Source organism: Spea bombifrons, chromosome 1, assembly GCF_027358695.1.
Source record: "Spea bombifrons isolate aSpeBom1 chromosome 1, aSpeBom1.2.pri, whole genome shotgun sequence".
Lineage (NCBI taxonomy): Eukaryota > Metazoa > Chordata > Amphibia > Anura > Pelobatidae > Spea > Spea bombifrons.
The window spans coordinates 83,531,189-83,559,167 of NC_071087.1; the positions used below are offsets into that span (position 1 = coordinate 83,531,189).

At 43.1% G+C, this 27,979-nt stretch overlaps 1 protein-coding gene across 5 annotated transcripts; it reads left to right on the forward strand.

Moving 5' to 3' along the window:
- Window positions 1–17: 17 nt before the first annotated feature.
- Window positions 18–27,979, forward strand: GATAD2A (GATA zinc finger domain containing 2A). 5 transcript variants are annotated; one of them, XM_053465743.1, is made up of 10 exons: window positions 18–295; window positions 19,142–19,407; window positions 23,531–23,657; window positions 23,867–24,007; window positions 24,101–24,217; window positions 25,086–25,274; window positions 25,578–25,830; window positions 26,076–26,365; window positions 26,610–26,793; window positions 27,501–27,979. In XM_053465743.1, the coding sequence occupies exons 2-10, from the start codon at window positions 19,151–19,153 to the stop codon at window positions 27,626–27,628; spliced, it is 1,686 nt and encodes a 561-aa protein (XP_053321718.1). In that variant the 5' UTR covers window positions 18–295; window positions 19,142–19,150; the 3' UTR covers window positions 27,629–27,979. The 5 variants fall into 5 exon arrangements, with proteins under 5 accessions (XP_053321718.1, XP_053321716.1, XP_053321717.1 ...); XM_053465741.1 differs by lacking the exon at window positions 18–295 and adding an exon at window positions 4,486–4,698; XM_053465742.1 differs by lacking the exon at window positions 18–295 and adding an exon at window positions 4,488–4,698 and having other exon boundaries at window positions 25,110–25,274.

Genomic DNA, 27,979 nt, shown 5'->3' on the forward strand with positions numbered 1-27,979 from the left:
TTGCGCTGGTTCTTTGGTTGATCGGTGTGTTTGTCAATCAAAGAGCGGTTACACGGAAGCGTGGAGCCGGTGCTAGAGTCTGCCTAGCAACCACGAAGCCGGCTTTAAAGCGGTAATATCAGGGCCACCGAATCCCGCTTCCCGCTCGCTGGGCGAAGTTCAGCCCACCGCACCCGAGCTGTGAGCGGCACCGTAGGCGCCGGCACTCAAGGCCTTATTAGTTGGATAGGCCTCGGACTTCACGACGGAGTCCTTACGGTCAGACCCGGGGGAGGAGCCGATTCCTCCGGCAGAGGTGAGGATCAGGGCCCGGACTTGTGTTTGTAAATGTGTGTGTGTGTGAGTGAAAATGTTGTAAGGCCGTCTTATAAAGGTATGTCTACTGAGTTTTGTGCTTTAACACAAACACGTGTGTAACACTTTGTTCCAGCGCTGTGTACTTGACCGTATCATGTAATTTAATTGTACAAGTGTACGTGTCCAGGCAAGGTTATCACGGGCACGCATATATATATATATATATATATATATATATATATATATATATATATATATTCTAGTGTGTATATACGTCTATATAGCACACACGCTGGTTGCTGATGGGTGTTTTTGTGTGCTGATCCCCTCCCCCACTCTTGTTATTTCTAGGTAATTATCGCCCCTGTCATTGTTTGTAGGGTATGGCATTAAATATGGCCCCAGCATAGTCCCAGCCTTATCTGCCCCTCTCCTGATGGTCTGTGAGGGCACAGAACCGCGTTTCCTGAAAGCGGCAATAACTGTAAATAACGAAAATTAAATTAAAAGCCACAGTGTGAAAGCAATTTAAAAATTGTGATTATGGGGTAACTGCTGCCGGGCGCCTCGCTGACTGCCGTACCGTTTAACTTGCCTTTATGTTCCTGTGTTTTTGTTATTGTGTGGTAACTACACAATATTGTTGTCGTTATATAAATATAAAATATTTTATGTGTGTGTGTATATATATATATATATATTTTGAAAATGCGGTTCCCAGATTGATTATAGTTTTGACGCTTGTGGTTTATCGGTACGATTGTAGGGTTTAAGCGTAAAACATACACGGGACCCCCTCGTTAGTGAGGGTCTCCAAGACCTTGTCTCATCTACGCTGGGATGTGCCAAAAATGGCTACGCGGTGGCTAGCTTTGCTACTTGTCTGAGAGTTGGTTTGAGGTGTCCGCAGTCCCTTTTTGGGGGAGGCGAGGCTGCGTTGTAATAAATATGCTCTGGTATGAAGACCCCTGTCATAAAGGGTTTAATGTTAGTCTTAATAAACTTAAAGTATTTCCAATTGTTGTTTTTTTAGATGTGGACCAGATTGTCACTATATTCTTATTGCGATGAGCAGTGCAATCAATGTTTTGTCTAAGTGGGACTGCACCTTTAACAGTGCTATTCCCCTATACACCGAGCTAAGCAAAAAAATCTTTGCAAAACTTTCTTTTTAATCCTTTACAGTGAAAATTCTAAGAAGCCCATTGGTCCATGTTTGTGCATCATATGACAATTAAACTTTCCCCTAAAAAAAAAAAGTTATATGTAATGGAAGACTTCCCCGTAGTTATTTTTGGAAGATATTGACTTGTTTAGTAATAGTGGAAATTCCATTTATTTATATAGCACCAGCAGATTCCGTAGCGCTGTTACGACAGTCGATAAAGAAGTTAGAGAAGTCTCGCACAATTTAACAAATTGGTACAGAAGGAGAAGAGGGCCCTGATCTTGGGAGCTTACAATCTAGAAGCCCCCCCCCCCTTCCCTATGCATCCATAGGTTGGGATCCCTAAACATGACTGCAGACATTGCTCAGGAGTCTTGCTATGTGTGTTTTGGTGACAGGGCTGGTTGTCTTATCTCATATGAAGTTACTCTTCCAGATCATAAGCAGGAAGTGATGCCATTAGATCGGATTGTGTGGGATTTGGGCTTTTCCTCGTGTGCGTGCTGGTGTAAATCATACACGATGTGTTGTATGTGTGCGTTCGCGCTCACCAGTAACTCAGTACTATTACTTCAGTAGATGGGACTTAACTATGACCGCCAAACCCGAGGCTGGGGAGACGCGTCCAAAAGTAGGTCGTCGGACCCATTTTCAAGGCGTTATTGTGGTAGCCGGTGTATTAGAGTGGAGTAGTCATGCGCTTCTCTTCTGAGGGTATGACTGCTGGATCGGGGCAAATCACGAGCTTTTTTTCTCCCCAGTGTTTTAACATCGTCTGGCAATGAATGGGTTAAAGGTTGTTTGGCATTGCCGGATGCTCACAAAATGGCCGCAGCCAGTGACGTCTGTCAGAAGGGTTAATGTGCTTATAGTACAGCTAGGTGGCTTCTGCACAAATAGTCACAGAGGATGTTCCCTGCCAGCTGACTGTGCGAGGCAAAGTGGGAGACGTACTTCCTGCAAGGCCCAGCCCTAAACAGCCTCTTACTTTACTCTGTCCCACCCACCTATGCCATGAGCCATATGTAAGCGCCGGGGAAGCGCTCCCCTTTTGTGTGCCACTGAACACCATTCCTTTTAACCCTTCTTCACCTGAGAGAGAGAGAGTTGTACGCCACTTTGGAATAGCCTCTCTGGTCTCGAAAGGGTTAAAGCCGCTTTAATGGACACTGTGATTCGTGTGTAGTCAGTTTGAACTTTCCTCTTCCTGTGGGTCATTGAGGAAATGTGTAAAGTTTTATATGGGGTTGGGCTTTGTGAATTCTTGGAACATGTTATAGGATGCTTCTCAAACTTCTTTGATAATTAAAAATTTTTTTTTTTTTCATGATATCAGAACCCTCATCTCCGTCATGTGTCTTGCATCCCATCTTTAAAGTGGCGTGTAAGGGGGCCGTTCCCCAGTGTTTGTCTCCTTTTACGTATTCTATCATGTAATGTGTTAGGGATGCACAGCATCAGGACCAGAGACACATGGAGAGCGCTGCTATGTTAGCCATGGAATCACAGGACTACTTTATTCTCCAATGGAGACAATGTTCAAATTCAAGCTTTCAAGACAACTTGGGACTCCCCCGGCACGTTCTGAAGAAGAGCCTTAAGTTGCCCTGAAAGCTTGCAATCTAATTCTGCTCTGTTGCACAGTAAAGGCATCGCCTTGACTCTCCTTGGTACAACAACCAAGATGCCTTCACCGTGGACTATTCCATTTGGCCACTTTCTGAATCTCCAAAATACCATTTAATGTTTCAAGATGGGCCGCTTCAAAGTATTTGTTCTGATCTGTCCTCTAGAATGTGTCGTAGGTAGAGAATCCTTTCTTAATATGCTGCGTATAAGTGAGTGATGCGTGTTACAAGTCCTCCTTGTAGCCTGTATGCTGGGGTTAATCTTTTTTCAGATCTGATTGTTTCTGTCTTTTTTTTTTTTCTTCACATTATTTCTATTAGACGTTATTTCTATGACATCATGTAAGCACATGGCAGTGTTTGCTGTGAAATGTGATGTATCAGGCAGCTTGTGTTACATTGGGTTCTGTATCTGTGTCGGGGGGGGGGTAACTGTTTTGTCATAGCTACAGCATTGTCGTTTGGGAAGCTAAAATGACTTTCCAATGTCACAATAAGATTTGGTCACAAAGAATTTTGCATTTTAAAATGTATCTAGTCGGCATCACCACTTTTATTATTATTTTAAACTTGTCTTTGACCTTGAAACTCAGTGTAATGCAAGTTAAGGTGTTGGAAACAAAGTTCAAGACATTGTTTGATCTATATGAAAGCCATGACATGTTGTAGCCTGGCTTACACCCACTTTGCCTAATGCTACCGGTTGTTACCAGTTGGTTCTCTTTTGGATGGTTGGAAGCAATATTGGCAGTTTAGTTGCCCTCTTCTTGAACATGAAGAACGGCTCAAGCAATCTGCGGCGGTGGGCCCAGTCTCGTCTAATGATTGACACAGACGTTAGTTTGGCTAGTGTAAGCTGAGCTTGGCAGATCTGATGGCTTGGTGTGATGAGATGTTTCAGCCACCTTGGGGACAGGTGCTGTGGGGGGGGGGACTTGTGGGCTAGGTGATCTGCTTTGGCGTCTGGGACCTTCCAGTATGGAAACTGAGAGAAGGATTATTGTTTAAAGTTCTTTTGGAAACATAAGCGTCCAACTGAAATCTGTGAGTGAGCTTGTAGGAAGGAGGATTGTGTTGTAGACCATATCAGTGTTAAGATGAATGAACTGCAGGCACACCAAGCAGCGAACCATTCATGCTCACCTATGTATTTCATAATGTCTGTAATATATGTAAATTGGAAGTGGGCCATGCAAACATGACTGGGGTGATTCTTTTTTTCACGAATCGTTCTTGTGTGGCTTTCTGATCTTCTCATGGTACAGTGTAACTATGCCCCCTTCCCACAGAGCCGCGATGATCTTTCCCGGTTGGGTGGGAGGAGTGAGGCTCTGCCCACATGATTTCCCTGGCACACTCACACTCTGCTTACACACTCAAACTGCTGTCTCCTTTAAGACCCTTTTAGTCCTGTTAGGGGGTATACGGAGGATTAAAGAGCCGGCTGCGCATGCGCTGCAGGAGGCGGCTGGAGCCTCCATGTGTAAGAGGCGCATTATTTGGCAACGTGAGCAGAGGCCAGGACTACCGGGGATCAGTGTGTGCTGGGACCCGGCGAAAGAGGCCTCAACCCGGCCAGGCCCAGGCTGCCTCCCCAATCCCATCGTAAGTCCGGGACACTTGAAAAGGGGCGCAAACTTTGAGATTCCGGGTCTGCTTTGCGCGTCAATCAAAAAAAGTTGTAGTATTATTATTTTATTTAATGAGTCAGATGCTCCTCCTCGTAGGTGGGGGAAGGGAAGTGGAGGATGAGGTATGAGACCCCTAATTGTTTGTCTACCGCACGTTATTTGCGTTCGGTGTTTTACTTTAGAATTTCAGGTGTTTTGTACGGGATCCCGGTTGGTATAAATGTAACCTTTTGTGTAGGATTTTCGTTAAGTCGGTGGCGTTTGCCTGATAGCCCCCAGTTGTACATTTATGCTGTCTTCCTGTTGCCCTGTTACGGGTCTTTGAAGGGGGAGGGGGGTTACAGTGAATCTTCGTTGATCCGGACCAATAACACCCGGGGGTGAGAGAGGGGAGTACGTTGCAGATGCCCGTTGCAGCCCGGGAAGGGTTAAAGTGGGTGGGTGGGTGATGGGATATTGTGTGTAGGTGGGGGTGTTGTGGAAGGAGCAGATGCCTCTAGGGGAGGTGGGAAGTGCCCAGGGAGTTTTGAAGCGTCTCCTCTTATTTCCCACCAGCCCTCCCTGCCTGACCTCCATGAAATAAGTTTTATTATCCAGGAGGGGGTTAAAATGGCTCCGGCTTCAGACATCATCGCCATTAGCCGAGGGGCAGAGGCCAGCCTGTGTTGTTTCACATTAACCCTTTCATGACACCAGAGCGCAATGCTTCCTAAGATCAGTTCATTAGAAACTGTAAGGGCAAAATAGTAAAGGTTACATGGGGTCTCCCTCGCCCGCATTCCCTTTCCCATCTCCCAGCAAAGCTCATGGCATGGTGAACGATGCCGAGAGCGATGTAACAGTGGGTTAACGAGAGGCTTCCAGGGCATGAGACATCCGGGTCACTTGCTACTCCTATTGCAATAAATGGGGTTAGTATGAGAAGTATTCTGTTGGATCACAATATATGTAGGGGTTAATTTTGCTTGCTCCCTCCTTTGCCTGTTAACCCTGTATGCCGAATCCTCTGCCTCTGTCTTTCTACGCCCCCTCCTTTTTTTTTTTTTTTTTTTGTTCTTCCTGCTGTTAGGTGTTTCAGGCCCAAGGGTAGCCGCAGCCGGTTCCACTGTGACATGCGCGTCCTGACTGTCTACCGTCACACAGCTCTTCCTTCTTCCACTGACAGTTGTTAGAAGTTTAGCCATATTGTTTTGTGCGCTTTATGGTTAATTTTCTTGACCTAAATGCTCTAACCTGATTTTGCTGTCAGATCCAACTTTGCAGATCTGTCTGACAGCAGCTCTTAATAACATTCTTGTTCCTGGTAGATGCCATAAAGCCGGCATTGTTTTAAAGCACCAAAGTGAATTTTGCCCACGGTTCCATGAGTTAATTGTCGAAGTTAACTTTGCAGGACGGCTGTGTGTATGTATGTGTGTATGTTTGTGTATATAGAGTACATTGTGTCACTGCAGAGTGAGCATTCAAAGGGACATAGATTTAAAAACTTTCAGTACTAAGTAATGAATTTGTATAATATGTGCTGCATTATTAGCCTTTGGCTAAGAAGCATGTTGACAAGCGAACCATCTAAAGCTATACTACAAAAATATCTTGAGATACAGGTTATGCTTAGAAACAGTATTTTGATGACCTAGGCTGTTGAAAGGTAAATTTACCCCCCCCCTGCAAATAAAGACGTTTTAAGGTAATTTCTGTGTTAAAGTATTTCTAACTGGTAAGTTCTGCATGCTGAGAACGATCGGTTTTCGGGTGGATTTGCACATTCTGACCTCCGCTTACACCCGATTTAAGGATTAGTGGCTCTGAAGGGCTGCATCTTCCTACGTTTGATGTATCGTTGTGCAGTGCTGTCAGTCAGAGGTTCACAACACCGTCACCTTTTCATTCAGGTTTCCTTACAACAGTTGAGGCATCTGTAACCACGAAGAGGTTTTGAATTGATAACAATACTTAGCAGGTTTTGTATCTCGGTGGTGAACGCTCCCTTTATTTAAAAAGCAATGTCGGGGCTTGCGTCAAAACTGCTTAATGTGGCTGCTGTGGGATAAGCCTTATGTGAACTAGTTAAGAACAATGTGCATGATGCAGAAAGTACTGGATATAGAAGAAAGTTGCAGCAGGAATTCCCATAATTCGTCCCATAATACTTCTTGCTTCGACTTTTTTGGATATTTTATTTTTGCTGGATAAATGTCTCATTCGGTTTTTGTCTTTTGTCTCCTTTGGAATCTCCGCTGCCAGTTACTTTGTAAATGATCCCTTATACCGGTTATTTACTTATTTTTGGAGCACCATAGCTGTTCTCGTATCATAACTCTTCCCGTTTCATTGCCAGTCAATGCCTTTTGTGCTTTTCACTAAGCACGGTCCCGTAGAGTTTAGTGTTGTTAGGCAGCTTCTTACTCTTAAAACTGAGTAGGGTTGCTCTTTCAAGGATGACTTCTGTGTTGTGATTCAGGAAAGAGTGAGTGGAGTGGGACTTTAGACACTTAAATGTGACCTATATAAGGGCCACATGTCGGGCATCACTAGCGTGGTGCACACCATTTTGCTTGCTAGGTCCCTTTCAGGTAGTTGCTTAGTAACAATGAGGGGGGGTTCTTGGTTGACTCTCTCCTGAGATATTAGGAGTCATAAAGCTGGGGGGGTGAGCCAGACTGGGTGGTGATGGTGGCCGCTTGGGGATTAGCCTCAACTTCCAACAAAGCGATGTCTGTTTAACCCATTGCATGGATGAGCACACCTGCAGCAGAACAGGAAAGTGTAGTGGGTTCAAATGGTGGGGGAGGGGCATTTGCACGTTAAACCATCTGCCTTCTGGTTTACATGTATATGTTCCCTTTTATATGTTAATGATGTTTCCCAAAACAAACCTGCATTGGTAGTGCTTCTAAAAGCTTCCCAAGTTCAAAAGTGTGTGAACCCAGATTACACATTTTTGCATAATACACTAGTAGTAATGCGTCTATGAACCACGATGGATGTCGCCCTGCAAATGCCAGCATCTCTAGGAAGCAGACAGCTGATGTGTGTTGGATTAATGTTGGTTTAACGTATTCTGTAATATGGTGCCTACACATTGTCCTGCTTTTATAAATGTGCATTGCAAACCTGCGAGGTCTCTACAAATGCACATTTTGTGTCCATGCCTTATTGCCATATTATGGTGCAAGGCTTGCGATGTCTTGGCATTTAGTTTGGGTTTCCCATGTTGGATAACACTTGATGGTTGGTGGGTTGAACTAATAAAAAAACAAAACAAAAAAATGCAAAACTATTCAAAGTAATATGCCTACCAATGCATCTCAGACACCAGCTGTTATTGCTTATGGATACGTTTAGCTGACTCCCACTGTCACCAGTAACAAAGATGATGTCATGTACATGATGTCATGTAATCAAAGAAATGCATACAGAACAATGTAGGTTTCAGTCTACACTCATTCCTAGTGTGTTGGAATGATGGTCACAGAAAGCATGCGGGGTTGTGATGTCGGGAACATGCAGTCATTTGCCTCTGCTCCTAGTCTGTGGATTGTCTTGTTTGGGGAAGCTGACCTCCTCCATGAACGAGGTAACATCTTTAAATGGCTTTGTAAATCTGTAATTACACCCTTGGTGGCTGCAGTAAGTCACAGGAAACATTGCTACGAGCTGTTAACTCTTTCACTGCCAGAGCCGGTTATGATAATTTTGTGTAGCTAACGTCACTGTCATCCATATTGCAGACTCCTCCCCTCCCCTTAAATCCAGCTGCTGCCGGGTACTTTCTGTACCCCACCCCCATTCTTCTGCCCATCCCCCTCACCTACTCTTGTCTGGCTGTACTGTGTCACTTCCTGGACACGCTGGGTCTGGCCTGTGCGAGGGCAAGGGATGCTGGGTAATCTTAACTATAATAGTATCTTGTATACTCTGTTAACCCTTCAAGAAGAAATAGGTTAGATGTCTTCCATTCATAGCAATATGAAGTGTCTGTCGATGAATGGGTTAAATGCTTCACCGAGACAGGGTTGGGATGACATGATATAGCGTCTAATTAGAGGCGTGTTTCTTGTAGTCTTAAAGATTGTGTCCAAATACGCTGTCCGTACTAGAAACGTACGATGCTAGGGAGTTTTTACTTGCATGGTAGGGTTTCCTCTTTTGGAGCCTGAGTGTAACCGCTTTGGAGTTAGTGTTGGTAAAGTTTTCAGGAACCGTGACACCCAAGCATCGCCGAGGTCTGCTGTGAAGGCCGGTTAATCGCGGTGACATGAATGCGAAAGATGCACGTTCCAGTTTGGGGAGGCTTATGCTCATCACTCATGTCTTTTAATGTCCTGGACGATGAATCTTTGCATTACATGTCAGCCATGGGGTAGAAAGTCTTCCGTTACTCTCGGATATTGGTCTATGTAACAAAATGTACCTTATACAGTGTGACCCACAGTTTGCGTATTGCTTATGCACCCTGTGTACTAGACTGTCATATATTCTCCTGTATATTAGATGATGAATGGGAGGCATATTCTCCTGTGTCTTTTTACAGGTTTTAAACTAGATTTGTCAATTATGTAAGAAGCTGTCTTAAAGCGTTTAGAAGCCAACCATTTTCATGAATGCATGGGAAGGGGTTAAAGGAGCTATCCATCCTACTCTGCTTAATGAAGCAGTTTTACAACTAAATGCAGCGTTCAAAACCTCATTTCTGGTACTGTTCAATAACCTCCATGCAAAGTCATTCTTTAATGACCTAAAAGCTTTTGCCGGGAACACCTAATAGCCATGTGACACAAAAGCAGACACGGATAGGCTATTACAACAGACTGAAAAATCTTCTTAAAAGTTCTGTGTGGTTAAGTCTTTGGAATGTTATTTGGTTAAGATACCTGAGCACGCAGCATGTTTCCTCCAAACAGAACAGGACCTCTTTAAAAGAACCCTGAATAGTGTATCAGAAAATGTAGTTGGAGTTGAGAATGCGGCGTCCCTTGTAAATGCATTTGCCCCTTTGTTGGTACCAAGCATCAGCCACGTACTTAGAGTACTTTTCAGACTCCCGATTCTAATCAATCTCATCTTGTGTTGCGCTGTATGATCCTTTGCGGGGTGATACGCGTAACCCAAATATTTGAGAATTTTGTCCCAGCACTGGTGGTGATTGGCATTTGGAGGTCTCATTTTAATAATTGCTAGAATGTAGCTCTAAATCAAATGTCTGGTATAAATATTATGTTAGCCTGAGCAGGTAACTAGGTCAAAGTCTACTCGGTGATTTTATATGGCGGATGGACAGGCTAGATTAGCCAATTTGCTTTTATCTGCTAGCAAATTATGTTTGAGCTCTTAAGCATGTAACATACTTGTCCCGGCGCCATTGTGCCTCTTCTTTTGGCGAAAGCAGCCGCTGACTATTTATGTGGCAAAATAAATTGTTCTAGAAATACAGCTGTCGAGTCGCATTTACCTGGTGGCCCATATCTTCTGTATCAAGTGATTGATATGACATCTTATTTCATCTGCCCAGCACCTTCTTCCTTTTTCTTCTTGTAAAGGTGCTGTTCTGTTGGACAAAACATTCATTGTACAATTGTACGTAAAGCATCCCGGCAAAAAAGGTGTGAGACGGTTTGAAGTGAATTTCTGTGGAGGGCATAAAAGAGTACTAGGAATTGGGTTTTGAATGTTTTTATTTAGTTGTAAACGTGCTTAATTCCACAGAGTAGGTTGAATAGCTCGGTTAACCCCTATAGCCCTTCATGCTGGACCATGCAGTCATGTAAGTGGTTTAAACTCTTTATGGCTGCCTCTTGCATCATGTGAGAATAAAATTCCTGGTTCAGATGACTGATCGCCAGCTTCTTCTACTATCTATACAAAGTTAATAAGAAAATGCTGGCTGATATCAGTGTGTGTGTGTGTATATATCACGCCTTTTTTGCTGGGAACCCCAATTGTCATGTGACACAGAAGCAGACACAGCCTATTGTAACAGACTGAAAAAACTTCTTAAAAACGTATTTGATCACACATACATACTCGCACTAACATTTTTTTTGACTACAGGCTGGGAGTTGTGGTCCACAAACTGTTTGTATGCTGACACTGCAGACTTGGGAGACTTTTAGGAAGACTATCAGCTCCTCTATCAGGCTACAGTGTCATTGTGCCAGATGGGAGCTGCTAGGATTTAACCCCGAGTCCTGTCTCCAGGGAAGCAATCCTTGTGCTTGGCATTAATTAGTTTGCCCCACTGATGGCGGTATAAGAGCAAGCATCACTATATCATATTACTTTTAAGGATGAAAGCATTAATTCACCTTTTGTGGAATGGGTGACCAGCCTTTGATGCAAAGTTGGACAACTGTATCTGTTGTGCCTATCCAGTGGTGTATGCTACTTACAGATTGGGATGTACCCGGATGTCTAAACTAGGAATGGATTATCAAGGTGGGGAAAGGATTATTTACCCCTTGCCCTATGGGGCCCCGACTTGCTTACTTATTGGTAATTGTCATATGGGGGACACCTCTTTATACATGGAATCATTGTCAATTTCTTACATCTTACTTGTCATGTGGCAGCATCAGGCCATTAGGAGCTCTTTTTGTATAGTCTCATGTTAGAGTGGAAGCTTCACGGTTTCCACTTGGAGCAGAGACTGCAGGAAGGCACTTGGGTCCATGTGTATGGAAATCATTGCGGATGTATGTAAGTCTCTGTAAGAACACAGGTTGTGTTTCTCTGTGGCTGCATATCTGTACATTCAGGCAACTTTCTGGTCCCCTTCATGTTCCCCTAAATATTCCTGGGACTTTCTGTTCCTAGACTCTAGTACGCTGCGTATTGTCTCGGTGCCTAATCATTCCAGCAAAATTAACGATCACTGAGGATATCCGAGTTTGTGGACAAAAAATGTTTTAAATATATACAAATACGTTTTAAAGAGTGGGCACCCCTTCCTCAGTTATGGAATATTGTTGACCTCTCGAGTGAAACAATGTTTTCTATATATACCGTATTGGCCCGAATACAGGCCGCACTTTTTTCCCCCACTTTAAGTCTTTAAAGTAGGGGTGCGGCCTATATTCGGGGTCTAGCGCCCGACGCCCGGGACATGCAGTCCCGGGCGCCGGGCAGGCAGCGGGGTTAGGATACAGATCCCCCGCAGCGGTGCAGGGGACCTGCATCCTACTGTCTGATACGCTCAGACAGCCTCCCCTGCTAGCACTTCCCACGGGGGGGAGTACCGGCACAGGAGGTTGTCTAAGCGCATCGCACGGACGTTCACCGGCAGCGGCGATGCGCCGTTGCCGGTGAACATCCGCACGATGCATTTTAACCCCCCCGACTTACCAGAGCAGACTCCCGGGTGTCTTGCAGGGCCGGCAGAAGACATCTACGCAATACGCGTCCGGGAGTTGTATACACGATGTGCATAGATGTCCCCCTCCGGCCCCGTAAGACACCCGGGAGTCTACTCTGGTAAATCGGGGGGGGGGGGACAGAGTGGCAGCATATCGAGGGGGAGGACAGAGTGGCAGCATATCGAGGGGGGGGGGACAGAGTGGCAGCATATCGAGGGGGAGGGGAGGACAGAGTGGCAGCATATGGAGGGGGGGGACAGAGTGGCAGCATATCGAGGGGAGGACAGAGTGGCAGCATATCGAGGGGGGGGAGGACAGAGTGGCAGCATATCGAGGGGGGGGGAGGACAGAGTGGCAGCATATCGAGGGGGAGGACAGAGTGGCAGCATATCGAGGGGGGGGGAGGACAGAGTGGCAACATGTTTTTTGGTGCTTTTTTAAAGAAAAAAACTTTTTCTTTAAAAAAGCACCAAACTTTTAGGGTGCGGCCTATATACGGGGGCGGCCTATATCCGAGCCAATACGGTACGTTGTAGCCTCTATACAGCGCTTTATACTATGGATAAACCCAAGAGCTGGGTCCTACTGAGACCTTTTTTTTGTGAGTTAAAAACCACGGGCAGGGTGTGTTGGGTTGTATGCTGATTCATAACTTTATGACAATACTTGACTATTTTGTGTGTTTTTATTTATATTTGAGGAAGGTGTAAACCATAGCATGAATCTCTCTCTGTAAGTACACAAATAATGTACGCACTCCCTCACTATTAAACTAGTAATGTCTGTAGTACATGGGGCGGGGGGCTCTAGATGTTGTGTGCATTGAACCTGTCTATCTTTATATATGGGGTATTGGTCCCTCAAAACCTCCTCAAGACCTTCTTTAAGGGACAGCTGCGGACTTGAGTGTTAACATACTTCCCCGCATCTTTATTTATCTCCCCTTTTCCTAGCCCCTCTCCTGCCTTTGGACAATACTTGGTCCGTGCAAGAAAGTGGCACTTTTACCGCTAGTGTTATACACAGGATTGTAGATAGTAAGAGTAAGCCCTCACCTGTCAAATTTATGTTTATATACTACTTGCTTAGTCCTTTCTACCCATTGTGCAGTGCTACGGAATATGAGTATACTTTGACTCTTTCAGTTGTGTTATTACTTATAGTTGGGTATGATGTAGCTAATTAAGCAGATGAACTCGCGCTTCTTTCAAAGGCCATAGTGATGGCGATTGATGGGGCTGTGGGGGATGGGCCAAAGGTCTGTATGGCCATTGATGACTTTAAGGAATGCCGTTGGGGAAAAAAGGGTTAAACTATTCTTCTGGCTAGGAGAGCCAGATGTCTTGGTACAAAGCTGTTGGTATGCTTTAGCACCCCCTGTTGTGATCTACCACCAACATTTTATACTGCTGCTTGTTGGCTTTTGCTGTGTATAGAGCGTAATCAAGTTAAACTCTAATTTCTTGGAGTGATGCGGATAGATGATTGGGGTTTATAATGCAAAAGGGTGAATGTGCCGGAGATGCCCAGGAACCCCTCAGCCTTGCTCTGTGCGGACATTTACTGTGTGTGTGTGTGTGTGTGTGTATATAAGCGTCTGTCATTATTGAGAACATAGATAAAATCCACAATCTGTAGTAGCCTTTAAACCGTCCTTGTTTTATTTTAAGTTAATGAAATACTTCTTTCTATTCAAATGATTCTGTTAAACACTAGGCCACGGACTGCACAATATCCAGTAGGCTGCTTATAATCCATATACATCATTAGATTGAATACGTGTATTGGTCGATGCTGCCCATCACTCCGAGCCAGTGTATTACTGAAGGTAAATGGCAATTACAGCCCATCTGATGAGTGAAGTTCAAGGGCTGTATGCTGATATTTGGGGGGGGGGGTGCACTGAATGATCAGGATACATAGTTGGTGCCGATGAATTGTCTCTTCTATAGATGAAAGCAGGCTAGTTTAGCCATTGTCAGGGAGCCACTTTGCACAATAAATGTGTGGTGACAGACCTATAGACCTTTATATGGAACTCGCGACTTGATCCTTGGATTCTCTTACTTTGTGTGGAATATGCATTGCAGGCACAGCTTTAAATGGCTTCATTCTTGTGCATCAGGCAAGGTAGGTGAAAGTCGATAGTCAACAGCCTAAATACTTCTCACGATGTAATATTACTGTACCAATCGATGAAAACCCACATAGAGTTGGCACAGTTGCCATTTAATGTGCTTCTCTAACTTCCTTGGGGTAAAGCTTTCTGATGTATACACGCTCCCTTCCCCCATCACCACCACCCTGTTAGGGCATTGAAATTCTTTTTGGGTTGGTGTGTGGATCCATCTGCATCCTGGCATAAACAGCATCCGCTTCCATCACGTACCTGAAGTTTCTCTTCCTCTCGGCAGCTGGACTTATAAAACTGTGTCTGGGACTACCCACTTCTTAGATCCACAAGCCGCACCTGCAAATCTTGTTTTGGAAGGAATCCTTACACTTGGAAGGTGTTTTTAATACATGTGGAGTATAATTGTGTTGATTTATGTTTTTCTTTGTCAGTCACCAAACCCAAGATTACTGTACATAACTTGTTCATCTACAGATTTATTTGGTCAAAAACCTCAGGGGTTTTTGGAAGAGATTAGGGTGGAAATTCTGAATATAATGGTCCGATTTATATTCGTTGCTATGGTGACCATTTTATTAGACTTTAGGCATTGGCTGTACTCTCCAAAACCCAGTGGACAGACCTATAGAAAGTTTTCCCCTTTTATGTTTCTACTGTTCATGTTTTGGAGGATTTGTTTTTAGTTTATTGGGTAAATAAAAAAAAAAATGTATAGGATTTTCTACTGAATATATTGCCGGAGGTGAAGTTGAGACCATTTTGCTAGAATGTGATTGCTGTTTGTTACTGTACCATTGTGTGATCATCTGTCTTAATTCACCCCCCCCCCACACAAGATATGTGTATTTAAACCTAACAAAACCACTGTGCAATCCTGTTAAAATAGCTACGATTATTAGGGGTCTGTTCAGAGTCCCATTCATAGTCTTGGCTGTTTGCTTACAAAAGATGCTTTTAAAAGGCTAATGGTCACGCTGGCTATTGGTTTGTGGATCCTGTGCAACCCTGGTCCCATCGGCCGTTATGCACAGGTTTTCTTTGTATTGAGCAGGATTGGGAATTTTAAGTTCTGTAAACTCTGGCGATTTGATCCAAAAGTAGAGAACTTGGAGAATACCCCGGTGATAATTGGCATGTGGCATCTGGGCAGTTATGGTATTGTTGGGATACACCGACAATTTATCACTAATACACAATAATTTGTGTGTAGTCGTAACGTAGCGCAGAAATACACCTCTCTGCAATAAATGAACACGGATTAAATGGCACAGGCAGGTTTGAGGGCATAAGAGTATTTGCAGCTATGAATATATTTCCGTTCAGTAGCAAAATAAATCCTAATAAATAGCGCATTTGTTGTAGCTGTAACTTTACATACACCGTGATTTTCTGCTACTTTTAACTAACTTTTATTCTGGATCCGGTAATGTTTTTTGCCGCAGACTGTGCAGGTTTATGCTTTTGTTTTGTAAACTTTTGTTTGCAGTTAACAGTCTATTCTCTTAATCATCCCTCTTTGGGAATTGCTTTAAAAATAGTACATGTGGTTGAACAATACATTAACTTTTACAGTATCAAAGCAATCCACTTCCTCTTTCACTTGGCTGCTGCAGGGAATGGTTAACGACTGCCATTTTGCTCTGTAACACCCTTAACGGACATATCGGTGAATGACACCAAAATGGCAGAGCTTAACCCCTCGTGTTCCTGCAGATCTTGTAAGCAGCTTGATCTTCAGGAGCGAGTGTGTGTGTTGCTGGATCGCTCCTCCTTGCGCTGCTCCCGCTGCTGGCTACACTCAGCACATTCCTCTTACAACGTGGGTTATGTGTGAAGCTTTTCTCCTCATTCTGTATCTTTCACTAATTCATTATTTTAATTCCTCCTGCTGCTTCCTTCCTGATATTCTCAGTCATTTTTTTTTTCTATTAGTTTATGTAGGTATCTGTACTGCCTTTCTAGTCTCCCATAATTTGAATATACAAAATGTGGCTTAGCGTCAGTTTTTATTAAATAAGTATCATGTATTTCCCTTGCCCACTTTACACGTCATAAAGCTATGTACCTACACACAGAGCTATCTCTACGTTTTTAGCTTTTTTTTTTTTTGTGTGTATATATAATATATACTCGCTTATGGATGCTGTGCCACTATGCCCCCCCCACCACACACACTCTGCTTGGCTATTCTCTTGCTTAATGTTTGGGAGAGCCCAAGTTGTGGGGGTGGGGTTCAGAATCGGTTAGAGGTGATTGTCTAGTTATAAGTGAGCCCTGCAGCCAATAACCCTTTTTCAAAATGCCTATGGATGGTCCGATATCTTTAGGAAGTATATACTGGTCCCTGTGAAGGAATTCAGTGGCATCCCTTAAACTGTCACTCGTGTTTCTGTGTACATGGTTATTGATGGAATCCGTGTACACATTGGTGTTCAGGTATTCAATCGAGGTATCCGATATGCCAGTAGTCCTCGTGGTGTGCTTGAGCTAGGAATCTCTAAATTCATCGGCGTCGAGCTGGCACAAGCATTATAATAGACTTCTGGATGTGTCTTTGGCTCTTTAGAGCAACCACTTATCGCTTTGAAACCTTCTTGCTTTACTGAGATTCAGGTATTCTGAAAGCACACGTGTACACTAAAATGCCCAGGAAAATCGCCTTGGACTTTGCAAAGTTTCTTCCTGTGGATTGGAATGTGTAGCATCCACAAACACGATACTTTAGAGGGGATCTGCTTGACAATTGTTTTTGGTTATGGTTATGTTGTGTGAAAATCTGAGTTTGTTGACATGTTTATTATTGGTTGGCAACACTACTGCTTGTTCATTTTTGCTTTACCCAGGAAGTTGTAGATAAATGGGACAGTTTCCCATCAGAAGTGGTAGAAGTTAAACTGTAGGGGAGCTTAAACATACTTGGGAAAGCTATTGTGGACCTACATGTAGACAGAGGACTGATTAAGATCTATCATCAGCAACAACGTGATAGTCCTAATGGTTATCTGCTTTCAAATTATATGTAGAAGCCAGATCTAGTCTAGAGGATGTATTTGGTAATGTGGACAGATATATAGATATATATAGATATATAATTTAATGATGACCAGTGACCTAAGGTATTTGGTTAAATCCCTTCTAAGTTGTCGCACTGACCATTGTCAAGCCCCTCCGAGCTGTAATGTAGGATGAATTAATGCTCGTAGCAGCTTTTCATATAGCTCTCTGATTTTGCTCATGAAGCTCTTCAGGATCAGTACACCTCTGCTGGTGTTTTATCTATTTAATATGATTTAGTCCTTTCTGTACAGAATGCATTTGGTGCCCCCTCAGTGTGAGTCACTAATATTGCTTGTTGTAAGACAACATAATGGCGTTGGACTGTGCCAAGATGCGCCCCTCTCCCCGGGGAGGGGTGTGGTAACCATCATTAATACAATTCAATGCACAGTTGCATGATGCAAGGAAATTAACTCCTTACCGGACCAATATGAAGCTATTTTAGTAACCAAACTGCAGTTCTGATGCTTTCTATAAAAGTGGTGTATCACCTCATATGGAGCATCTAGAACCTTTTGTCAGGTTCTAGGTCACCATATTCAAAATACCCCACAGGAAATTTATGTCCAGTATGGGGTGTATTTGCAGACAGGTGGTCTCTACACCCCAATATATTCATGGATGTAAAAGATATTAACTTGGTTAAGGGAAAGTAAAGGCTACTCTATGTGAAGTACCTATTTTTTGAAAAGCAAGGTCTTCCCTCAGACCGGTTAAGCACCAATTACACCCAAGTCAACGATCTTCCAATTCAAGGGGTCTTCCCTTTTGACTTGTGGTGGGGAAATCCTGTTCCATTTGCTCTTTTTAAACAAGGAGATCTCTTAAGGTTTCTAAATGAATGCTCCTTTTAATCTTTGCTAATAGCTGCTCATTGCGGAGTTACTTTGTGTGTAGAGTGAGTTGGTCTCTACCTTGTATTAATATATGGCTTATAACACAAGAAGTTGTGGCATTTATACTGCTCTACTGTATGCATGCAGTGCACTTGGTGAAATGGATTTTTTTTGTTTACCATTTAATTCTTCGTCAAGCACACTTTTAATGTGCATTTTGAGATTTGAAAGTCCGAGGGTCTTTTGCATTACAGAAAGCCTTGATGAGGTAGATCTCTTACCCATTTTACATAGCATTCACCTGAATGATGGCTGCTGTACAACATCCCTGTTACGTGACGGTAGTTCATGGTTGTCCGTCTTTTATACATTTTAGCCTTTGACTGCTGCTGTCAAAAGTATTCTTCCACTGCCTGTGCTTTGCAGAAACGTGTTACTGTCCCTTTAAGGGTGATGCTCCCTTGGACTCTGTACAGGAATGCCAGAAGCAGCAGGCTGGCCCTGGGGGAAGGGGGGGTTCTGTGGGGGAGAGCAGGAGCAGGCGGGTGTTGGTGTCGCTGCAAGGGGTTAACGCCACTCACAGCTCGTTGTCTAGAACCAGTTCAGGCCGGTTTTCCAGAAAGTGCTTTTGTGTCTCCAACAGCATCCTGGGAAATAAAGAGTAGGGTCACGTGGGGACTTGTGATGTCAGGACGCAATACCACCTGGGGTCCGCTCTTTGCTTTCAAAACTGCAGTAAATGCTCATATTTTGGAGTGAGTGTAGTAAAACTGTCATACATTTTTTGTATAGGGTTAACAGCCTGTGTAATTTTTTGTTGTTGTTGAAACTATAGGATAAATCCTACACAGTGAGTGTAGAATTGTAGCCTGACAATGGTAACATCTTCTGCTTAGCCTACAAAGTATACATTTGTAGTGTCTTCATAAATCAACTTTTTATCTTTTACAGAAGGAAATTGAATGATTTCACTTTTATTTTGGGTATGTAACTATCCACTGTTGTCCACGTTAACGCATATGTTTTCCTTCCCGATAGATTGGCACAATGACAGACGAAGCATGTCGGACGCGGAGTCAAAAGCGAGCACTGGAGAGAGAGGTGACCCAGAATGATGTAGACAGTAAAAAGCTGAAACTAGAAAAAGGACTGTTGGATATGAGAGGAGATGGGGAACTCCTTGTGAAGGCAGACCCTGGACCTGGCAAAGTACCTGGATTACTGAAAGGGGGAGAAGTGAAGGCCACGATCAAAGTGGAGGTACAGACTGGAGATGAGCCGATGGACATGAGCACCTCAAAAAGGTGAATTTTGTAAAAGTCTCATGCATACGTGGCTTTGTTTAGGGAGAGTTAAAGTGATGCTGGGCCAGAGTTTGACTTGATAACCCAGTCTTTCTTTATTGTTTTGTGTGGGTAAAATACGAGGTTTGATACAGAAAGCGAAAAAGGGAGGTGAGTTATTCACATCTGATGCACCAGACTCCCAACACGGAATGCAGTGTCAACAAACCATATATATCACACACTGAATTGTGCCAAATTCTAAGAATCTCCTCAAATATGCAGGTGTAAGTACAGTATAGGCAAAATTTACGCAGCACTTAATACAATACATAAACAAAACTTGATGACTTGTTTTTTTGTTTGTTTTGTATATAAAATATATTGGTCTCCCTTTGGAGGGGTTAATACATTAAATATTTTACCCCTTAACAGAAAGTAGATAAGAGCTCTTGGTGTCCAATGTCCCTTTTCTGTTACCACACTGCCACCCTGTGGCTGTTTTGTTGAGTGTCCTTAATGTTTGTGTACAAGTAGTGATCCACTTCGTCTCTTCTTGAGTTTTACAAAGTTAGACCAATCACATAAAATCCAACCTGTATTTATTTAAAAATATTAAAAACTGCACATATCCCATAAGCATCAAAATCCTGTATACTCTGCTTTTATGGGACTAGTTTAGTGTTCCCTGTGAGGCCAGACTATTTTACATACTAGTGAGCAGCCTATTGTCGACTTGTCTGTTCTGAACTGTTGATGACCGTATGTATGGCACTAAAGGGCTATAAATAAAATGAAGACGTTGTCCAGGTAAATGGATTTAATTGTTCAATGTTGATTATATAAAAGTATTTTAAGATAACTGGCGTGGTATTAATTTTCCTGCTAGACCCAGAATGAGATTATAAAAGTGCTACGGTAATATGGACGTTTCTTGGAGTTTTTACATTTGCCCCATGGTGTGTGTGAAGGCTTGTAGGCTTCTGATGTTTCCGTAGGCAAAATTCCCTATAGTATTGTTCATCATGATGGATTTAGCGGTAATTTAAATAAACTGACGTGCGTATGCCTCTTAGTTTACTAGTTGTGCCTAACCCTTTTGGTGAGCCAAACCCAATGCTTGGCCTTAAATAGAGTATTTTGGGCTGATTTACCTCTAACTTAACGGATAATGGCCTATAATCCCGATAAGACTTAAAATACTAAAAGGCAAGCACGCATATACCTATATATTTTATGTATACTGTATATATAATATATCCTGTCACTCATATTTTGTACTTCACATTTTATTACATGTCATGATCTAATGCATCTTAAAATGTCAGCATGTAAGATTTTGTGTTGATCTGAAAATGAAATGTTTCAGCTTTTTTTTTTTTTTTTAATGGACATCGCTGGGTCAGGAAAGGGCCTTCCCCAAACTAACGTTGCATAGTGGGAAGCATACTGTTTTCTAAAATGACTTTGTATGCTGTAGCATTGTCGCCCTTCACTAGAACTGAGGGGCTTGCGTCCAGTGACGGCGTGCTCTGCCCCACTCCAGCCAGCGCTTGTCATTGCACATGTTGCATGCTTTAGCACTCGATGGCCCGCTCTGTCGTTGCGCATAGTCTGCTGCTTTACTCCTGGAAGCTTCCACCTCCCAGTTATGGCGCAGACAAAGGACCTGTTGGTGACAGGAAAGTTCTCCTATTGAAATAAATGGTTACACGTGTACATGGACCTGTGTGCAGTGTTTGTCGAGCCAGTGCTGGAGCTGAATGGATGCCTGTGTATCTTATGGAAGGCAATGTGTTGGCCTGAGCACCTCACCTGCATGGCGCAGTGCTGGGTGGTATGGAAAGGGGCAAATGCGCGTGGGAACACTGCAGCCAGATCAAAAGATGCACAGCAGTTTTAATCTGCTCTTCCAGCTTTCTTTTGTTAAGCGCCTGCTGCCCTAGTAACTAGAGTATCCAGGTAGCTAAGGCTGCAGAATTTCATCTGGATTTTGTCACCTGAGAAATGTTTCATCGTGCTAGAAACCGACCTTGGATAAGTCATGTAATTCTAGTTGGTACTGTACAGGCACCCGCCATGTATAAAACCAGACGCTTCCAGTTTACAAAGGGCGTAAAGGAAGAGGGGAACCCTGTTTTACAGTTTCTGTTTTGGGGTGATTTGCAGGGTTTGACATTTTGTCCTCCAGCAGGGCCAGTTCCCCGCTCTCTAACTTTGTATAGGATTGTCACCTAAATGTGAATACATAGCAGCTAGCCAATCGGTGGCAGCAAATGACTCCAGTTGAACTCAACAGGAGCATTTTCTGTGTATGCGAGTGTGGGTCTTAACACCAGCTTAGCAACGTCCAGGGCACTACACTAAGGTGAGTATCGGTAAGGTGTATATCACATGTGCTGAGGTTTGTTTGACAGGCAACGAACTGCATATGATGCTGATGGATCCCTGTCTAGATGTACAGTATCTCACAAAAGTGAGTACACCACTCACAGTTTTGTAAATATTATCTTTTCATGTGACATCACAGAAGAAATGACACTCTGCTACAATGTAAAGTAGTGAGTGTACAGCCTGTGTAAATTTGCTGTCCCCTCAAACCTTGGCAAAAAAGTGAGTGCACCCCTTTTGAGTGCTGCTGTTCATGTTGCAACGTGCAGGTTTACACACATTTGCTCTGTCACTGTGGCAGCTGCTGGCAATGCTAGGAATGTGAGATTTACTGGCTTTGTGCGCCATCTAGTGGCAGCATCATAGTTGGCATCATTGTTCTTGCACCTTTTTCATCTATTAGCTGGCTGATTGTTTTTGATCCGAAAATAAAATGTAAATTTTTCATTTATTTAAGATAACTTAAAGAACAAACTGGATGTTAAAAACAAATAGAATAAAAAAAAAACTTCGAGAAAAATGCATTTGTTTTTATTTCCCAACCTGCCCAAGCTATGCACATATGAGCGCAGGCTTGCCACACTGCCTCCCGCATATGCCTTATATACCCTATATGCCTTATATACCCTATATGCCTTATATACCCTATATGCCACATACCCCCAGATATGCCACCCTGTCCTCCCCACATATGCCTTATACTCCCAGATATGTGACTGTGCCTTCTGATATGCCTTATACTCCCAGATATACCATACTGCCCTCTGATATGCCTTATACCCGATTATAAAACGAAGGGTATTTTTTGGCGCATTTGCTATGGAAAAACACATCTTATATTTGATAAAATCGAATTGTTGGCAACGATTTTCATTATTTGTTGTTGCAGCCCTAGTTAACTAAGTTTGCTGTTAGTTTTGGTTTCTAGTCACTAGATGAGTTTTTGGTAACTGTTGTATCCTTACCTGCCGTACGTGTTATTGCTGGTGACAAGGTTCACATGTAAGTACAATGTATGAAAGGAGTCTCCTAGGTCCTGATTTCCAAACACATGCAGTCTGCAGTGGGGTAGATTCTTCCTATGCCAGACTGCCCCTTTTGCTAGGTGTTACAGTATGCCAACAAAGCAGCAGTATGAGCAAGTGCTTTTCTGGCCATCTGTCTATGCAAATTCCCCCTGTTAAGTGCGCCTCATTTCATGCGGACCACCAGACAGGAACAAATCACAGTACTCAAATACTTTAAAACTTCTGTCACTTTTCCAAATACATTTTACTGTTCTGTACATGAAACAAACTTTTCTGTCCTGCTGTTGAGCAGTACATACAATAAGCAATACCATGTGCCAAACCTGTAAGCAAAATACATCCGCTTAAAGCAAACTGACAAAGCGATACAAGCGGCAGGTAATCAAAATGAATGAACAGCTCAAAGCTTTGTTTGACTTTAAGGTTTCCTGCGTCATGTTGGTTAGTAGCAGTACCCACAGCCTCCAAACTGTTGAGAGCACAGATCAAATGCGTAAAATGTTTGGGCGATTTTCATGGAGCCTGCTAAATGTACTATGAGTATAGACGTGGTAGCAGTGGCAGCTATACATTATGCTCCCGTTATGATTTCCGCGGCATGTGAAAGCTGGGAATACCAAGATCTGCACTGAAAGGCAAATGGAAGGCCTGGCTTGATTTCATTCTCACATTTTAGTAGTCACTTTTTTTTCTGTGGTTTAGAGTGTTCAATTTTTTTTCTTTAGTGAGATTAAGAGAGAAAAAAGGGTCCCATCTCCAGATGTCATTGTATTATCTGATAACGAGCCCTCCAGTCCTCGGATGAACGGTTTGACCAAGTCAGCCAAAGAGCCCAAATCAGAGACTTTCTTGGTAAGTTTGTTAAACGGTATTTGGCAAGTGTTCTGTTTTTAGATTTAGTCGATGTGGCTGCTAATGTACTGATTACTGTGTAACGTATACTAGAAAGAAGATTAGGAGACCTACTAGCAACTTGGCATATTGGATGTAGAGCTATTGTCGGCTACATTACCAGCCTTCTGTTTATGATTTTACATTTAATTTTTTATCCCCTCTCCTAGTTATTGCAGAGGAGCAGTCCAGAGGAGCGGGACAGAATAATTAAGCAACTTAAGGAGGAGTTACGGTTAGAGGAAGCGAAGCTGGTTCTGCTGAAGAAACTTCGACAAAGCCAGATCCAGAAGGAGACTGCCCCTCAGAAGGTAAGCAGTAACTGTTTCTTTTGCACAAAGGGAAATCATGTAGGTGTTTTGTTTGTATTATAGGTCTTATATATTTTTCTGTCCTGTATCAAGGTAACCTCACGGATTTCAGGCACAGTTATTCCTCCCCCCTTGGTCCGAGGAGTACAGCAGGCACCTTCCAAGCAGTCAACGCAGATTGTAATGCCAACTCTTGTTAGAGGAGCACAGGTAAACTTCTTATCCCTTTCCTCCTTATATGTCATGGTGGCAAAATAAGTCATGCATATACTAGATATATCCGATGCATTACATTTAAAATGAACACCGTACGTGCTACGGGTCAGACTTTTCAGAAAGCTTAAGAACTTTTGACGAGGGTAGAGAATTTAAACCTGAGTTTAATTTAAATGAGTTTATAGGCACTGCAAGGCTTTACTCTTAAAACATGGGGCTTGCAGCAATTTGCAGTTAATAAAGCTACAGTTTTGTTAGGCAACCCTGTGCATAGCCTATGAAAATTGGACAAATTATCGTTGCACAGAAGTATTTGATCTGCTGTTACATAGGTACTGTGTGTGTGTGTATATATACACACACACATACACATATACACACACACACATACACAGTACCTATGTAATTATATTGTTTGGCTATGAAACTGTGTCCTTTCCTATATTGGCAGCAGACAAGCAGTTCTTCAGTGCTAATGAGCAAGGACAACCTGAATATAGCAGGAATGTTGAATTGTATGTGGCACACAGATTCAGCTTGGTCTGCACAAGACATTTTGTCCCCATTGTTTGAGGGCAGTCACACTTATGTGGGTGATCATTTCACCCTCCACCTCCATAGTGTGACTTGCGGTTTCTGTCATGCCTTTTCTGTTTGGAGACCTCATAATATTGTTTATACGGGCTTTGATATTTCATTACACAAGATTTTAAAATTTAGTGTTAGTCCTCTCTTGTCTGCAGCATGATGTGTTTAACAATATAGACAAAGAAACTGAAGCTGGCACTACCCTCATTCTGATTACTCCTTTTCCCATTCATGATTTCCTCTCTTTCCACTGCACCCTCCCTCCTACCATCAGCCCATCTCTGTATCTCCCCACCAGATTCACAATATCAGACAACACACAAGCACTGGACCTCCTCCACTACTGCTGGCCCCTCGGGCGTCTGTACCCAGTGTCCAGATGCAAGGTCAAAGAATAATCCAGCAAGGTTTAATCCGTGTGGCCAATGTACCAAACACAAGCCTTTTAGTCAACATACCGCAGGTGAGTGAAAATAGTGCCTGTAAGGGTTAGAAAATGGCTGGTAACGTCTAATGAAACTGCTACTGTTACACTGCGTTAAAGCACACTGTTCTCCCTAATTCGAAGTCTTTCGAGTTGTCTTGCGTGCACAACAGGATGTGTGTATACTGCCCCTTTCCTTGATGTCCAAATCCAGTCTTGTCTATCTGAAAGGTGTGCTGCTGGAGTCATTGCTGATGCCAGTCTCATGTGTTAATGCATTTCTTATACCTAACAGATGTTCTATACCAATACCTTACCTGAGTTAATGCATTCCTTACATAGGCATCCCCAACGTCTTTGAAAGGGTCAACAGGCAACAGCATCTCTGCTAGCGTTTCATCAAATGATTCCCCTGCCAGCCGGCAAGCTGCTGCTAAGCTAGCCCTTCGCAAGCAGCTGGAAAAGACCTTGCTTGAAATCCCTCCCCCGAAGCCTCCGGCGCCTGAACTAAACTTTCTGCCAAGTGCGGCTAACAATGAATTCATCTACCTGGTGGGGCTGGAAGAGGTGGTGCAGAATCTGCTGGAGACCCAAGGTGACCTTGAACAGAGGACATGAAATGCACAATGGCATTTAGGAGTAACAGAGGGAGGGTGCATCTTAAATAGTTAAAATCTTTATTAGGCACTTTTAAAGTCTTTCTGCTAATAGGTCTTGTATTTCCATCACACCTTTAGCTCATGAAGGCTGTAAAGATATGTAATTACTACCATAGACTTGTTTTGTTTAGTAGAACCTGTGTTATTCAACCTGTGCTTAATGAAAGCCTCACCCTGACAGGTAAAACGATGCCGGCACCTTCCTCCCATGAGCCTTACAGCTGTGCCCAGTGCAAGACTGACTTCACTAGCCGCTGGAGGCAGGAGAAGAACGGGACCATCATGTGTGAGGTGTGCATGACCTCCAACCAGAAGAAGGCATTGAAAGCAGAACACACAAACCGACTGAAGGCGGCCTTTGTCAAGGCTCTACAGCAGGAGCAGGAGATCGAGCAGCGGATATTGCAGCAGAGCTCATCCCCTGCACAAAGCAAGGCGGAGCACACTGTGCAGCACCACTCTTTGAAACAGGTGAGCAGAGCGGCAGCTAAAACTGTTCTGAGAATAAGCTGTAGCTAGATGTTTGCAGATGAATTTGTATTGTGTAGAGAAAGGACTATAGACCAGTGTACTTTTTGTACATCTCTGATGTATTTCCCCCACATCTTTGTCCCCCCCCCACTCTCCTATGTGGTAAACAAGCATTTTTCTCTTGCTATGATCTTTGGTATCTAAAGCACACACAAAATATTTATTTTAAACCCTTCTCTCCTAGAGTACAACACCAATCTCACGTGGATTATCAGGGACCACCCGAGGTGTTTTGCACACTTTCCCCCCTACGACCAAGGTGCCGAATGCTGCCACCCATGCCAATCGGTCGGTTAAACCTGGAGAACGTTCTCTGAACAAGGGCAACATGGCATCAGGAAACTGGAAAAAGACCCAGATTAACGCAGGTAATGAATCCTCCTGTCCTCAAAAATACCAAAAAACTTTGGTCTTTTGTGTGAATTGAAACATGTAACCACTGCTTTTACTGATTAAGCACATCAGAGCCACCTGTCCCTGGACAACCAAGTGCCTGAGATCAATACCTCCCCCCATTTGTCTCCTCTCTGCTAGCTCTTAGTATTTTTCTACATGACACTGCAACAACGAGGGTTAGTTATAAAGAACAGTATAAGTGCAGCATCTGAAAAGCGGCCTGGTCACACTTGGAACTAGTGTATGTTCCAGCATCGTTTCAATACATAGCTTGTGTGAGGATTCATAAGAATTACAAAGTTCCCATTCACGAGACATTTTTGCAACAAATATTATATAGAGGCTTTTAATTTTCCGATGTACTCATTTTTCCTTCTTTTAGGCTCAGACCTTGATAGTTCCTTGCTCTTTTACTAGATTCCTGTCTATAAGCTTGTCCCATTGCCGTTTAAACTGAAATAAACATTCTTCCAATCGTTTCTTAAATGGTTATTTTATATAGTGCCATTGTATTTCTTAGCGCTGTACAATGGATAGACGGCACATAATGCTTTTATGTACTCAAATGTCTGTTGTATTGGATATAGTTTGGTTCCCCCCTTTGCAGGTAACATTTACAGCTTGTTTACGTACTAATTTTGAAAGCTATCACTAACAAGTATTACCCTCCATTTCCTAGGAGGAACTTTAACCTTTGTGAATCCTGGCCTCACCGTGCACAAGTCGTCGGCTGTGGACCGTCAACGGGAATACCTCCTAGATATGATTCCTTCTCGTTCTATTACTCAGTCATCAACGTGGAAATAATGAATGCAGGACCCAGAAATGACAGAATAATCAGACACACGAATAACCTAAGCAGACCTATAGAACGTGAGAGTAACAAATGGGCCACCTCAATGCACTGTCCTCCATCTATAACTGTGCAATGAAGGATGGTCCTATTCTACCACTCTCCCAGTCCTGCTTCTTTTTTCTACCACCAGTTTGTCGCAAGATGGGTATCTGGGCAGCAGATTTACTGGTGTGGCGTTTCAGAGGAAAAAGTGTGCAGGAAGAAGGCAGGCGGCTGTTTATCCTCCTCTCCTATGGTTTAAAAGATGTGTTCTTCACATCTATAAACATGCATTTTTTTCCTGCTTCATAATGTTATGCCCC